At 35.3% G+C, this 12,321-nt stretch overlaps 1 protein-coding gene across 3 annotated transcripts in view; it reads right to left on the bottom strand.

Annotated features, from left to right (window-relative positions):
• SDCCAG8 (SHH signaling and ciliogenesis regulator SDCCAG8) overlaps positions 1-12,321 on the bottom strand; it is a 151,365-nt gene that overhangs the window by 74,820 nt on the left and 64,224 nt on the right. For all 3 annotated transcript variants that reach the window (XM_034765009.1, XM_034765011.1, XM_034765008.1), the window contains exon 13: positions 10,969-11,111. In XM_034765009.1, coding sequence (XP_034620900.1) covers positions 10,969-11,111 — 143 coding nt within the window. The remainder of the gene's footprint in view (positions 1-10,968; positions 11,112-12,321) is intronic.

Raw genomic sequence — 12,321 nt, forward strand, 5'->3', positions numbered from 1 at the left:
GACCAAAAACAACAGAAGTGGAGACATGCAAAGGCAAAACTTCCATAGTACTTGAGCATTACCATTGTGCTTAGGTATTGCAGAGGACTCCCAACAGGAGACGAATGACCTATTACATGTGGCAAGACTTAGGCATGCTGGCACCCCTGTGTGATGAGTTAAGACTGGAAATCTAGCCCCATAATTCTATATTTTCTTGCTCTGGTTAGTTTGTGGCACAACCTTAACATTATTCTGTAATCATAACTTTTGTGTGCATTAAATATTACAAATAATGGGCAGGCAATATCTATGTCAAGCTTTTTTTTTTTTTAAATCAGATTTCAAATATCTATACCTTGGTCTTCACAGGATAAAGTATAATGTATTTCAATAGCAACTTTCAAACTAAACTCACAAATTAGTACCATTATGCTACGTGCTAGATATCCCACTGTGCAGTTTTGCTTTGTGAATTTTTACCTTCTTCCATGCACACTTTTAGCCACTGATTGCAAAGCCTTTCAGTGTTTTCTGCCTTTTCCTTTAAATAAACTGGCTCTGGCTCCTTCCATCTGGTTCCCCTTCCGTCAGCAACCCTGCACCTGTTCACACCTCCTCTCCTGTTGGATTCCACTGAACATTTCCTCCTCTGCCAGGGCTATTCTGGCACTCGCAACCTTTCTGTCATTCAATCCATCTGTCAGAAGTGAACTTTGTTTACTGCAAGCTTCTGCTTTCTTCTTCAAGAAGCAAAGCCCCTCAAGGTCATTGTCAAATGAACTGTCGGTATGGATTTAAATCTACTTCTGCTAACCAGCAGAATAAGAAGTTCTGTACAGTAATGTATTTGTGAAAATTACTTTTGGGTATAGGAAGACAATAATGTGGAGGAAAAATATAAGACTATTTTAACAACTAATATGTCTTTCTTCATATGTCTTTTTTTTTTAAGCATGCAAAAAATTGGTACAAATCCTTTAAATATTTTCTAGTTATAACAAAAGACAAAATAGTAAAGACTTTATAAATAGAAGATTTAACAATTGAACAATAATACCAAATTCCACCTTAAAAGAAAATCTGTACTGTAGAGCAGAAAAATGTGAGGCAAAAGTATTTATTAAAACTGAGTTAGGGAGAAGAGAACAGCAGGATAAGAAAGTTCACAATCAAATTATTTTAAATATCCAAAAATGGCCCACATCAATTGTTATATTACTTTTAACAAGTAGTACCATTATTTCCTTGAAATAATTGTTCTTTTAAGCTCCGTTAGAGAGTTGTTAAAAATACATCACTTTTAAAAATAATTGTTTGTTAAACTGAAGCCTGAAAACATAATTTTTTCACTTTCTGTCCTTGTGCAAGATGAATATCCATCTCTCTACTACAATACTGTCTGTACATAAAATTAGAATAAATTGTAAAAAAAAAAATTTGGGGTCAGGATAGAGACAAACATCATACTGTCAACAGGATCCATTATGTGTAGCTATTAATGCACTCATCCCTCTTTTAATAAATAGATTCTGATAACCACATACTACTGAATTATTAAACTAGTCTCTTAGATAGTCTCATTCTTCTAGAATACGAAATATCCTTCACAACATGTAATTCAGGTGTCCTTTAAGAAACAGAAAATTCACTCAACAAAAGGAAAAACTGTGCCAAAAAAAGTTTTTAAAAGCATTTTATCACCTGTAATTATAATGAACCAAACATTTTATTCAGCTGTCTACAGAAAAAACAAAACAAAACAAAACAAAACAGGTGTTAAACTTTCATGGATAAATTCAGGATCTATGTAAGCAAATACAACCTCATTGGCTGAAATGGAGTTACATCTGGTTACATTAGGTCTGAATTTGACTCAAAGTTTAAAAAATAAAGTCTTGTACAGTATTATGACAAATTAATACTAAACATAGTTAGCCAAATAGTATCAATTTAATATCAGATTCATCCTTTGTTGGGGGACTACTCTGTTCTCTGTGATCTAATGATTCTTTTTCCATCTTATTTCTGGGGGTCCTTATTTTCTCCTCTAGAATGATACATGGAGGGGAACAAAAATGTTAGAAATTTGTAGAAAGGGACCTGAGGGGCAAGAGGAGCACACAGCAACATCCCACCTAATTGCATAGCCACTTGTACTCCTCTCCGCCCCTACTTCGTGATTCAAGCTCTGCAGAACAATTGTCAAGGCCAGCCAGGGGAAGAAGTCAGAACTCCTCCTCCTAATTTCTGCAAAAATGCTCTTAGAATTTCAGAATGCCAGAAGCAGAGTGACAACCAATAGCAGCATGTTGGTTTAGTTTAGCAAGTACACTCTTGCTCCTAGCCCACTCAGTCACACTGGCTTTAACTGACTGAGGTGAGGATGTGGTAAGACCAATGAGATAGCCAAAGCTATAGACATTTCCAGCTAATTTTTCCCCACTGTGGAAGCGTTTTACATAAGAGACAACATGTAGGATGATCTTCCTAAATGTCAAATTTTACAAAACTATGTGCCCAATCCTGCACCCATTCAAGTGAATTAGAATTTTATCACAGACTTCAGTGAGCGGCAAACCCTTTGGGTCCATGATGAAGCCCTTATTACATAATGACTTCAGGACTGGATCCTTACACAGGAGAGAAAAAGAAATATTGCTACTGCCCAGAAAGAAAATAACTGGTTGTATTTTAAAAAGAAGGGTGCAGCTTTCAAAATGGTTAAAATTAGCATTATAAAAATCAAACCCTTGTAGAGAAAACACATTTGCAACTTCCTTTCAGATGTACAAGAGAAAACAAGTGCTGAGTCTCTAACATAAATCAGAATCAGTTAATTTCAAAATTAGTATAAAATTTAGCAGGCGTGAATACATTCTTCTGAAATTTTTTTTAAATTAAAAAAAATCATATTATTCCATTCCCAATAGTTACACAAAAAATTGATTGAATTATAGTTCAAAGTAAATATATATTGGTATTAATCTATACATTTCCTTAATAGATTAGTTCTCAATGATAAATATTTCTTTTTTAAAAGACACTTGAAAAAATACTTTTTTGAATTTTCTTCTAATCATTCGATAATCTCATCTGTCTTATTTCTGAATTACATTGCTTGCTCAGAACTGCTGCAAGTATTGTTACCTGCTACCACTGTAAATACATTCTATTTGCAGAAACAATTTAGTTACTTTAACAGCCTGATTCGTTGTCTAAAAGATGAAATCATTACTAAAATTCTCTTTTGACCAGTGATAGTTTAAACACTACAAAGTAAATGTTCAAAGTAATTAAAATGGGAATCCGAAAACATATCACTGCCTTTCTTTTAAGAAAGGTGTATGGTAGAGCAACAAATCAAATTAAATAACAATCAGCAAGGTTTTTTTAAAAAACATTTTTTTAAATGAAGAGAAAAGGAAAATAGGTGATATTATAAAGCTTTTCTTTTCCCTAATTAACTGACATGATGGTGGATTCCTTGCTCACCCCATGTTTATTATTGACTTTATTTTTGTTTTCTCTTACAACTTTATTAATAACATTTGAATACTAACAACATATACCTTAAACAGTATTTGTACATGATTAAATGTAAGGGTACTTAAACAATCATGTATTATCTTGACTGCTTATTATTAAATAAACAGGTAATGAAATTTCTAAAAGGCACTGCCAGAAGAAGACACAGCCGATTTATTTCAAATCATTCAATATCAGTCTTTATAAAGCAGCATATGGTCTTATGATGGCAGGTAAAATATTTTACCTTCTATAATAACTCAGAGCAGCTAATTTATCTACATACTGTATAATGAGATAAACAATTTCAGCTGCACTAGAAAAATCTGTAGGCAAGGGAGAGATCTAGCTTTTCCCCCCTCTGTTTTATTGATTTTTCTGCCTATACATTCATATAATTGCTAACAGAGGTTATTCATTCTTCCACCCCCTTCCACAATTACCTTAAAGCAAGACCTTCTTTTCAGTTGTAGAAATATTTCAGTTTCTACAGCTGCAGGACAAAGAACTGAGAAATTTTCATAGAGTTGCTCGGGGAAAGAAAAAAAAAAAGGCTTTGCAAGATTCTGTTACAAGTAAGCAGAGTGAATGACAACTTTCAAATCTACCACAATCATTTACTAATGTGCTGCTATATCAAATAAGTCTAATTTTTTTTTGACAGTACCAAATTAGATTTATTGCAGAAACTGCTGCATAAATAGCATATGGCTATGTTATACCACCTATTTCAAATCCCTGTAATGTTTCCTCCCCTCCCCACTCAAAATGAATAATTGAGCCAAGCTATAAACCTACTCTAAAAGAGAGATATACAAGTTCAAAAACAGATGTAGATTTCTTTGTTAAAAAATGAGCTCAGCATCCACAACCCAACCGTATATCTGAATTTTTTTTTTATTTTAGATCGTGATCAACTAAACTAGTTAATAATACTATATAATAAGTCAGTCAGTTGTTTTTCATTATACTTGGGTTATTTTGTCTTCTGTGTTACAATTCTGTTTCCATTTCTCTTTCAAGCTGACAGGTACTATCTCAGGGCCTAATCTCGCAATGCTTATGCATAGGGATAACTCTTACTCCTGTGAGTAGTTCAACTGGTGCTAGTGGTACTACTTACTTGAGTAAAATTTACTCATGTGACCGAAGGTTACAGGACTGGGACCTCAATTCAGTTCCCATAGGGTATCACTTATGAGAAAGGAAATGGCTCCTCCTGAACAAAATCAAACACATGGTAAAATATCATAAAATATTTAATTCAACTGAAGAACCCAATACTGCAAGGTGTTGAATGCCAACAACTCATTAACATCAATGGAAGTAGGGGTCTGCCAGGAGAATCACTCTCTAGATTAATGTTTGGATATCTGTATATTTATCTCCAATTCTTTCATTGTGTATGTTAATAAAATATGGAACACAAAGTTACGATTGTGTGTGACATACCTGATAGTATATATTTATTTTTGCAAGGGTTATGCCACACAAAATTTCTTGGAAGCAAAGGTTCAAAATGCAATGTTGTCACAAAATTAGCTCAGCAATGAGTTGATACATTCCTTTTATTGTAGACTGATCAGATAAACTCTTTATTTAACGAAAGTTTGTGTACTTTCTGCAGTAAAAAGACATTGCAAGGTCTTATCTCAGACCAATGGGCACACCACTGTAAACATCATGGAGCTCTGTAGCTACCCTGCAGCTTCCCTCTCTGTGGTCAGTCTTCCCAGCTGCCCTATCTGTTACTGTCTGATTAGTTCTGCTAAGGAACCCCTCCCCTGCCAGCTTTCAGTGCCATCTGTTCTACACAAGATGGCTGCTGCCCAGCAACCTAACACTGCCCTCCTACCTGGCACCCAGCTACCATCCTTACCCCAAAGTGCTAACACAGGTTCTCACTGCTGGCAGAGTCAGGATTTCATTACTACTACTTTGACAAGTGCAGGGTTGTTTGTAATTTCTCTTTTATCCTGATTTTGATTGTACAACCACCTCCCACTGATTCAGTTTGCTTCAGTTTTGTTGCTCACAGATTTTACTCTCCACATTAATCTCCCTCTGGCATGTTACTGCATCTGTTCCCTTTTTTATTATTAATTTTCAAATTCCCACCATTTTTGACAAAAAGGAGGTAATCTACACTCTGCTTCTGCCCATTTCATTTTCTTTAATTTGGAAGATAAGTATGAAAGCATGCCAAAGAAGTTAATTCTCCGTTAACAGTTTATTTTCTGGCATCCCAATGCCTTTGTATATGAAAAACAGATAGAAATAAATGTTGACTGAATCACAACACCACAGTCACAACTATCCCTAAATGTAATGAAAATTAAATGTATAAAACAGAATTTTAAAAGTTTATTAGTTATAGGAGTTGTTTCATGTTATTACTCCTTCTTACACGATTTTTAATAGATAAAGCTGTTCATACAAAACAAACAGCATATAACATGTTTAAAATTAACCTTTTTTGGGGCTATTTTTTCCATTTATTGGTGTTTTTGCTATATTCATTAGTCTAGAAAATAAGTATTTAGAAAAATGAGACACTGTCAACTGCTATTAACAGTGTCCATTAATACTAAAAATGAAATCTCATTAGAATTCCTCATCTATCATCAATAGGAGACTGCTTCTGATGTGCTAAAAAAATCACTGAATAAAAGGCAACACACTAAATAATTCTGCTGATAACTAACAGATATTACTTTGAAAACAACACAGTTGATACTAGGTTTTGTATAGCTTTAATAAAGGATAGTGAGTAGCAGCATGAGACTTCTCCTGTAAATAGAGAAGTCAGATTATATTTTATAATATAAAGAATAATATAGCCTAAATATAGATTAGAAACAGGCTGTAATTCTAGCAAGGAAGTCGGGTGACATCATAAGCCATGACAGCAAAGCTCTAGCAATTTAATAATGTCACAAGAACCCGGAGGTAGAATGGTAGGTTTAATTTATGTACCTTATTTATTATACATGGATTGCAGTTAATGCCAATGGAGCTGTTGAAAACTTGCTAGAGGCTACTAGAAGCATTGATGTACTGTAGCTATTTGAAGCCACAAAGGCCATAGCACTGCTGAAAACAACTGTATGCCCTAAAAGACATTTTCTTCAAATGTGTTACTTTCTGAAGATATTTTGTCATCAAATATTTTGGTGATATTTCAATCATATTATGTACATTTTTCCTCAGAAAAGTACAGAGAGACTGCAAACACCCATCATCACTGTGGTATAAACGTCTACAAATATGTGATCTTTAAAGAGCAACCCAGACATTCAAATTAGCCTGGGCGGTCACACATTATTGGACTTAAAAAGCATGGGTGACACTTGTATTATTCAAGTAATGTTTTCCTCATTTACAAAGTTGACACCCAACACTACAAAATGACTGCAAAAAAGTAGTAAATATGAGTCTCTGCTTTAATTCTCTCTCCCAGCAAAATCTGAGATGACAGGAGTCTGTTCTGATACTATCATAAGCATTTCTGATTGCCATGATTTGAGAGGAGAAACAATGAACCAACAAAGTGAATGAAATATCAGACTTAAAAACAAAAGAGAATTAAGCCCAATATTTTCTTCACTTCCCTTCCTTGAATTTATGTAGCTTCTCTTGGATAGGAATATAGGAACCACTTCTTAAGAGACAGAACTGCAACTAAAGCACAAATATTAACTTTTAGTTGTTTTGTGTAATGATAGAGAGATTTCATACTCATCTTTCAGTTGCTCAAGAAGAGTGAAAGAATTATTTCAATAAATTAAATGACATTTTAAAATCAGATCATTCTGATTATCATATTGCGTCTCCTGTTTGATCCCCACCACTATAGTACCAATATGATTTTGGCAATAATTCTCTCACAGACTAACAGGCCTGAATGCTTCATGCCTCTTGAAAGCTGCAAATCAAGCATTCAGATGGCATGGTGCATGTAGCAGGGTCCAATCCTGGCTTAGTAATAGATAATTAGTTAGAGTTTTGCCACTGATTTCAGTGAGGCAACATTAGGCCCATGTTTTCTTCCTATAGCAGTTCTCACATGAAAACTCAGATTGTAATTCAACAGGTGAGATATTGGACCTTAATTACTATTTCATAACCACATAGGGCTTGAAACAAATTTGTTAAAGTCACATTATGGTGAAGCTGTAAATGCAGGGAGAAGGGGGCCAATGTTGTATGCAAGATTACGATGGTTATTGTTCAAGGTCAGCAATAATGCCATATTTTTTCTGTCATTTCCAAATACAGAAGTTGGAATTATGAACTGGATTTCAAGGAACAAAAATATGCGCATTAACTAAACATCAAGGATTTCTAAGAAAGCTGTACTTCCAATGTAAGTAAACACACATTCCAGTGATCCAGAGGCAAAGGGAATATGCAAGAGACAAATAAATAGTCTAAGAATTACTATTTTAACAGGTATATTTCTTTAACTGATAGGCAGTTTAATTGGTCTGTATCAAACCAGTGTTTAGAAAGTGTATTTTGGGGGGCAGGAGGTGGTGGGTGAAGTTTCCCCCGCAAAACATAGAAACATAGCTTGGTGGATAATTCCCTTTTTCCCCCTTCAGGCCTGGATTGCATATTCTCATTTAATCCAATTGAAAGTATAATATTTACTTTCTAAATTTCTTATATTTAAATTAGACATTTTATATTGATTTTACTCTTCTTTACATTCAAAATACCTAGACTGGTGTTCTTTAGTACACTTCATTAATCTTCTGTTTAGTAATGTGCTATTTTAGCAACAAAGTAGAAGATAGCAGAAGACTACTAGGCCTATTTAACGCTTTGGATTCCTCTCGCTTCTGCCAGAAGAAACTGGGCTATGGATGCATGGCAGCAGAAAGACTAGCCACAGTGGGAACAAGCCAGCCACACCTCCAGTTCTACTAGGAGGCATAGAGCTGGCTAGCTAGTTTAGTCCAGAAAGTAGGTGGAGACAGCTAAAAAAGGGCAAGGCCAGGACACCTAGGAGATGCACTAAATCCGTGCATCTTCTCAACATCCTTCCAAAGACAGGACTCTAGAACTTAAAAGCTGTTCTCCTTGGCAGAACCCCCAGGGAAGGATAGCAGCAATACTGCCAACTCCCCCTGGGATGAATGCCTCTGTTGGCACGGCTGCTCCTGCATATGAAGGGGAATGCAATTTACCCTTCCCCATGGCCTGAGATGAGCAAGAATCAAAAGTATTTAACTACAATATTGTGTGTACCACATTACTAAACAATTACTGGACTCAAAATGGGAACACCATAAGAGATTTAGTGCCTTCAATGAAAGATCTGAAAGTGGGACCTTCACAGCCATATCTGCTCCTTCACTTATTAAGAGATCTGTTCTGGCAGGATGTGATGCTACAGTGAGAGGGACAGGAGTAGCATGAAGAACGGGTACAACTCAGAGGAAGAAAGAGTGGCTGCTTTTTCCTGCCCATACCTGACCAACATTAGTAACATCACTTAATACACTACTGGTCGGCTATCAGATGCTACTGTGTCAATTTTGTATATTTAAAACCGGAATTCCTGCAGGAGTGCTGGAACTTTCCCTGCCCCACCTCTCCCCGCCCCTGCCGTGCCTCTTCCCCCAAGGCCCCACCCCACCCCTTCCCTGAAGACCCCCCCCACATTCACTCCTCTTCCTCCATCCTCTCATCATTCACTGGTTTTCCACTTCCTCCCTCTGCCCGCCCAGGTTGGGAGGGATTCGTCTGCAGAGTCGGGGCTGGGAGCTGCAGATGCCAGATGCAGGTAGAAGGCGGCCCCACCTGAGTAGGGCCTGGCACGGGTGATGACCTGGCACCTCCCTGCCTGCAGTAACTGGACTTTGAGTGTCTGGTTAGTAGATGTGACTGGATACTGTCAGGTCCCCTTTTCGACCCGACTTTCCGTTTGAAAACCAGACACTTGGCCACCCTATGAGGGTGGTAACAGAACAGATAATTATAGAATTTGGTGACTTTTAAGGGGAAGATTTGGCCCCTATATCTCCCTTTTTATAAAAAAGTTAGAACTATATACTAAATCAGCATGAGCATACTTTTTATTTTATAAACAAAAGGCCATATTGTATACACTAAGTCAGATAGTGAAATGTCTGTAATTAAACAGCTACCTGAATCGTTTTGCACCCATTATGCACCCAGATTTAAGTGTTGAACCATGTTAAATTTATAGTTATTAATCTGTATTATTAAGAGAGTTAAAGATTTTCTCAGAAAATATGTGTTAGGATTTTCTCAACGATATCACACAGCTTTATCATCCCTGATCAGTCTTTTGCTAAAACGTAGCTTGGTAAACCATTTGGTTAACTATCACAACAAATCATTATTAAGGAAGTTCTGCTAAATCCAAACTTTAGATATCTTAACAACTCACCCAAAACTTTTTTCAAGTTCATCAACCTCTAGCATATTTTTTTCTCTGAATACAGGCTGTTACTGTGGTGCTTTCTTCCATCTGTTAAACTACCGTGCTCTGAATAACACTGAAATTTAGCTGAATAAAAGATTGATTAAATCAATTTAGAAAGTTTATATTGGATCCGATTCTTCTGTCATTGAAATCAATGATAAAATTCTCACTAAATTCAGTGGGTGCTGGATTAGACCAGGAGTGTGAATACTCCACTGTCAATTAGGCTGTTATTCAGGTAAGTTTAGATTGACTCCAGTGAGAGTTTTTGTCTAATTTAGGACTGAGTAAGGGCCTCAAATCTGACCCTGGATTTTTACCAACAGATAAAAGTGATACAAAAGATTGAAAGAAGCAGCCGTGTATTTAGCAAAAAGAGAAATTTTAACCGTTATTGAAACTCAAGGTGGAATTAATGATCAGCAAGTTGCCACTCTGGAATTTTCTCTACAGGTCTAATAGTAAGAATTAAGTATAGGTTGGTAGTTTATGTTCAATGATGGAATAAGTCTTTAAAGAGCCCAGATTGTGTGACACAAACATGTTTCTGTCAATCTTATTATTTGCACTGAGGCAAATGACAGAAATGCTATTCTCATGGATCTGTCCCGAATCTCTCCCTATATTCCTAGTGTGTTAAATGATGTACACTATTTAATCTCAGATGAAGTATAGCTTCATAATTGACATCAGTAAGTATTTACATTGTTATGTCACAATACCCTAAATGCACAAATTTGAAGCAGCAGAGTTTCTAAACCAATAAATGCTGTACAGTTTGGTGTTTACAGACTTTTTATTTAATAAATGTATTTTGGCTTTTTGAAAGATCATCATTTAGGTAAATGGATGCTTTATTTACCACATCTTCACTTCTCCTAAAACGCCCGAAAGCAATGCATGCAGTGAATGATGATGAGTATCTGCAACAACTGTGGGGAAGCCTGTGGCAAAAATTAGCAGAATGAAATTGGTGCTGTGGCATGTAATAAGATAAGGAGTACCTGGTGAGGTGCAGTTGGTGCTCAGATTTACCCAGCAGTTCTGTCAGTTTTAGGCACTCGTCTTTGGCTCTTGCTGCATCCTGCTGTGCTTGTTCCAAACGCAGTTTGTTTTCATTCAGCTCTAATCCCAATTTCTCTATTTCCTTTAAAAATATATAAGAAAATACATTTTAAAAATATATGTAGGTAAATTTTAAGACAATCTACCTTATGTCATCAAAAATTATTAGAAAAATAAAGCATGATTTCATTTAATGAAAAAAGGAACGGAGTTCTTTGGTGTGTAAAAATAAAGTTTAATAAAGAAACAAGGAAATGAAAGGAAGTAATTTGAAGTATCAAAGCTCATTTATTTTATTAATATCTTATTTCACCATTTTTTCTTATTAAAATATTAAGCCTATGAAAACAGATACATCAACATGAACATTGATAATATTCTTGTACAAAAATGTTCCCCATGAATATTATTGTACAAGAATGCCCCCCATAAAATTTTAGTTCCAATGTGTTCTCTGTTCAAACAACTTATTAAAAAAAAAAAAAAAATACATTTGATTTGTATTCACTTCATATTGCACTTTAAAAGGCATTAAGGTGTTTCTTACCATTTGTATTCATTTAAAAGAGCTCTTATTTGTGGGGCCTGATCATATAAGATGCTGACCACTATCAAATCTTGTTGCCTTCTTCACATAAGTAGGCCATACACACCTACTTAATGTTAAGTACTTGAACAGTCCAGTTAAAGTTAGTTAGACTACTGATGTGCTAAATTTAAGCATGTGCATGTTTTGCAGGATTGGGGTCTTTGTTTCTAGCGTATATATTGTAAGCCTCTCTCATGTCTCTAAGCACATACAATTTTCAAAGAGAAATAAAAGTCCTACATTAACTACCTCAAAAATACTAAAAGAACTATCCCATCTTCCAAAACAGAAAATACCTTTCGTAGCAAAACTTTGTTCAGTATTTAAACACTTATACAGGTACCTTTATGCCACACCATCGCACTTTCCACTAACATTCTTCTCCAGTTTACTTAAATATTCAAATACTTTAAATAAAAAGGAACGTATTCCAGTGTAAATATGAATTCCTGAAACACCTTCATAGTTATGTTGTCTCTGTTTCTTCATAAAAATATTAGCCCAAAGCATTTATAGTAAGTCATGATGTCTCAAACAATTCATTATCCACAGCCAACAAAAGGTATCAGTGTGTAAAGCATTTTTTTCCTAATACAGTCCTTTTGCATTTCTAATAAAACATTACTTTCTTGTTAGGAGTTATATTCTAGTTTGTTGAAATTACATTTTTTAAGAGTTCCAATGATGTTTCATGAATGAAAAT

This window comes from Trachemys scripta, chromosome 3 (genome assembly GCF_013100865.1).
Source record: "Trachemys scripta elegans isolate TJP31775 chromosome 3, CAS_Tse_1.0, whole genome shotgun sequence".
NCBI classification, from domain to species: Eukaryota; Metazoa; Chordata; order Testudines; family Emydidae; genus Trachemys; species Trachemys scripta.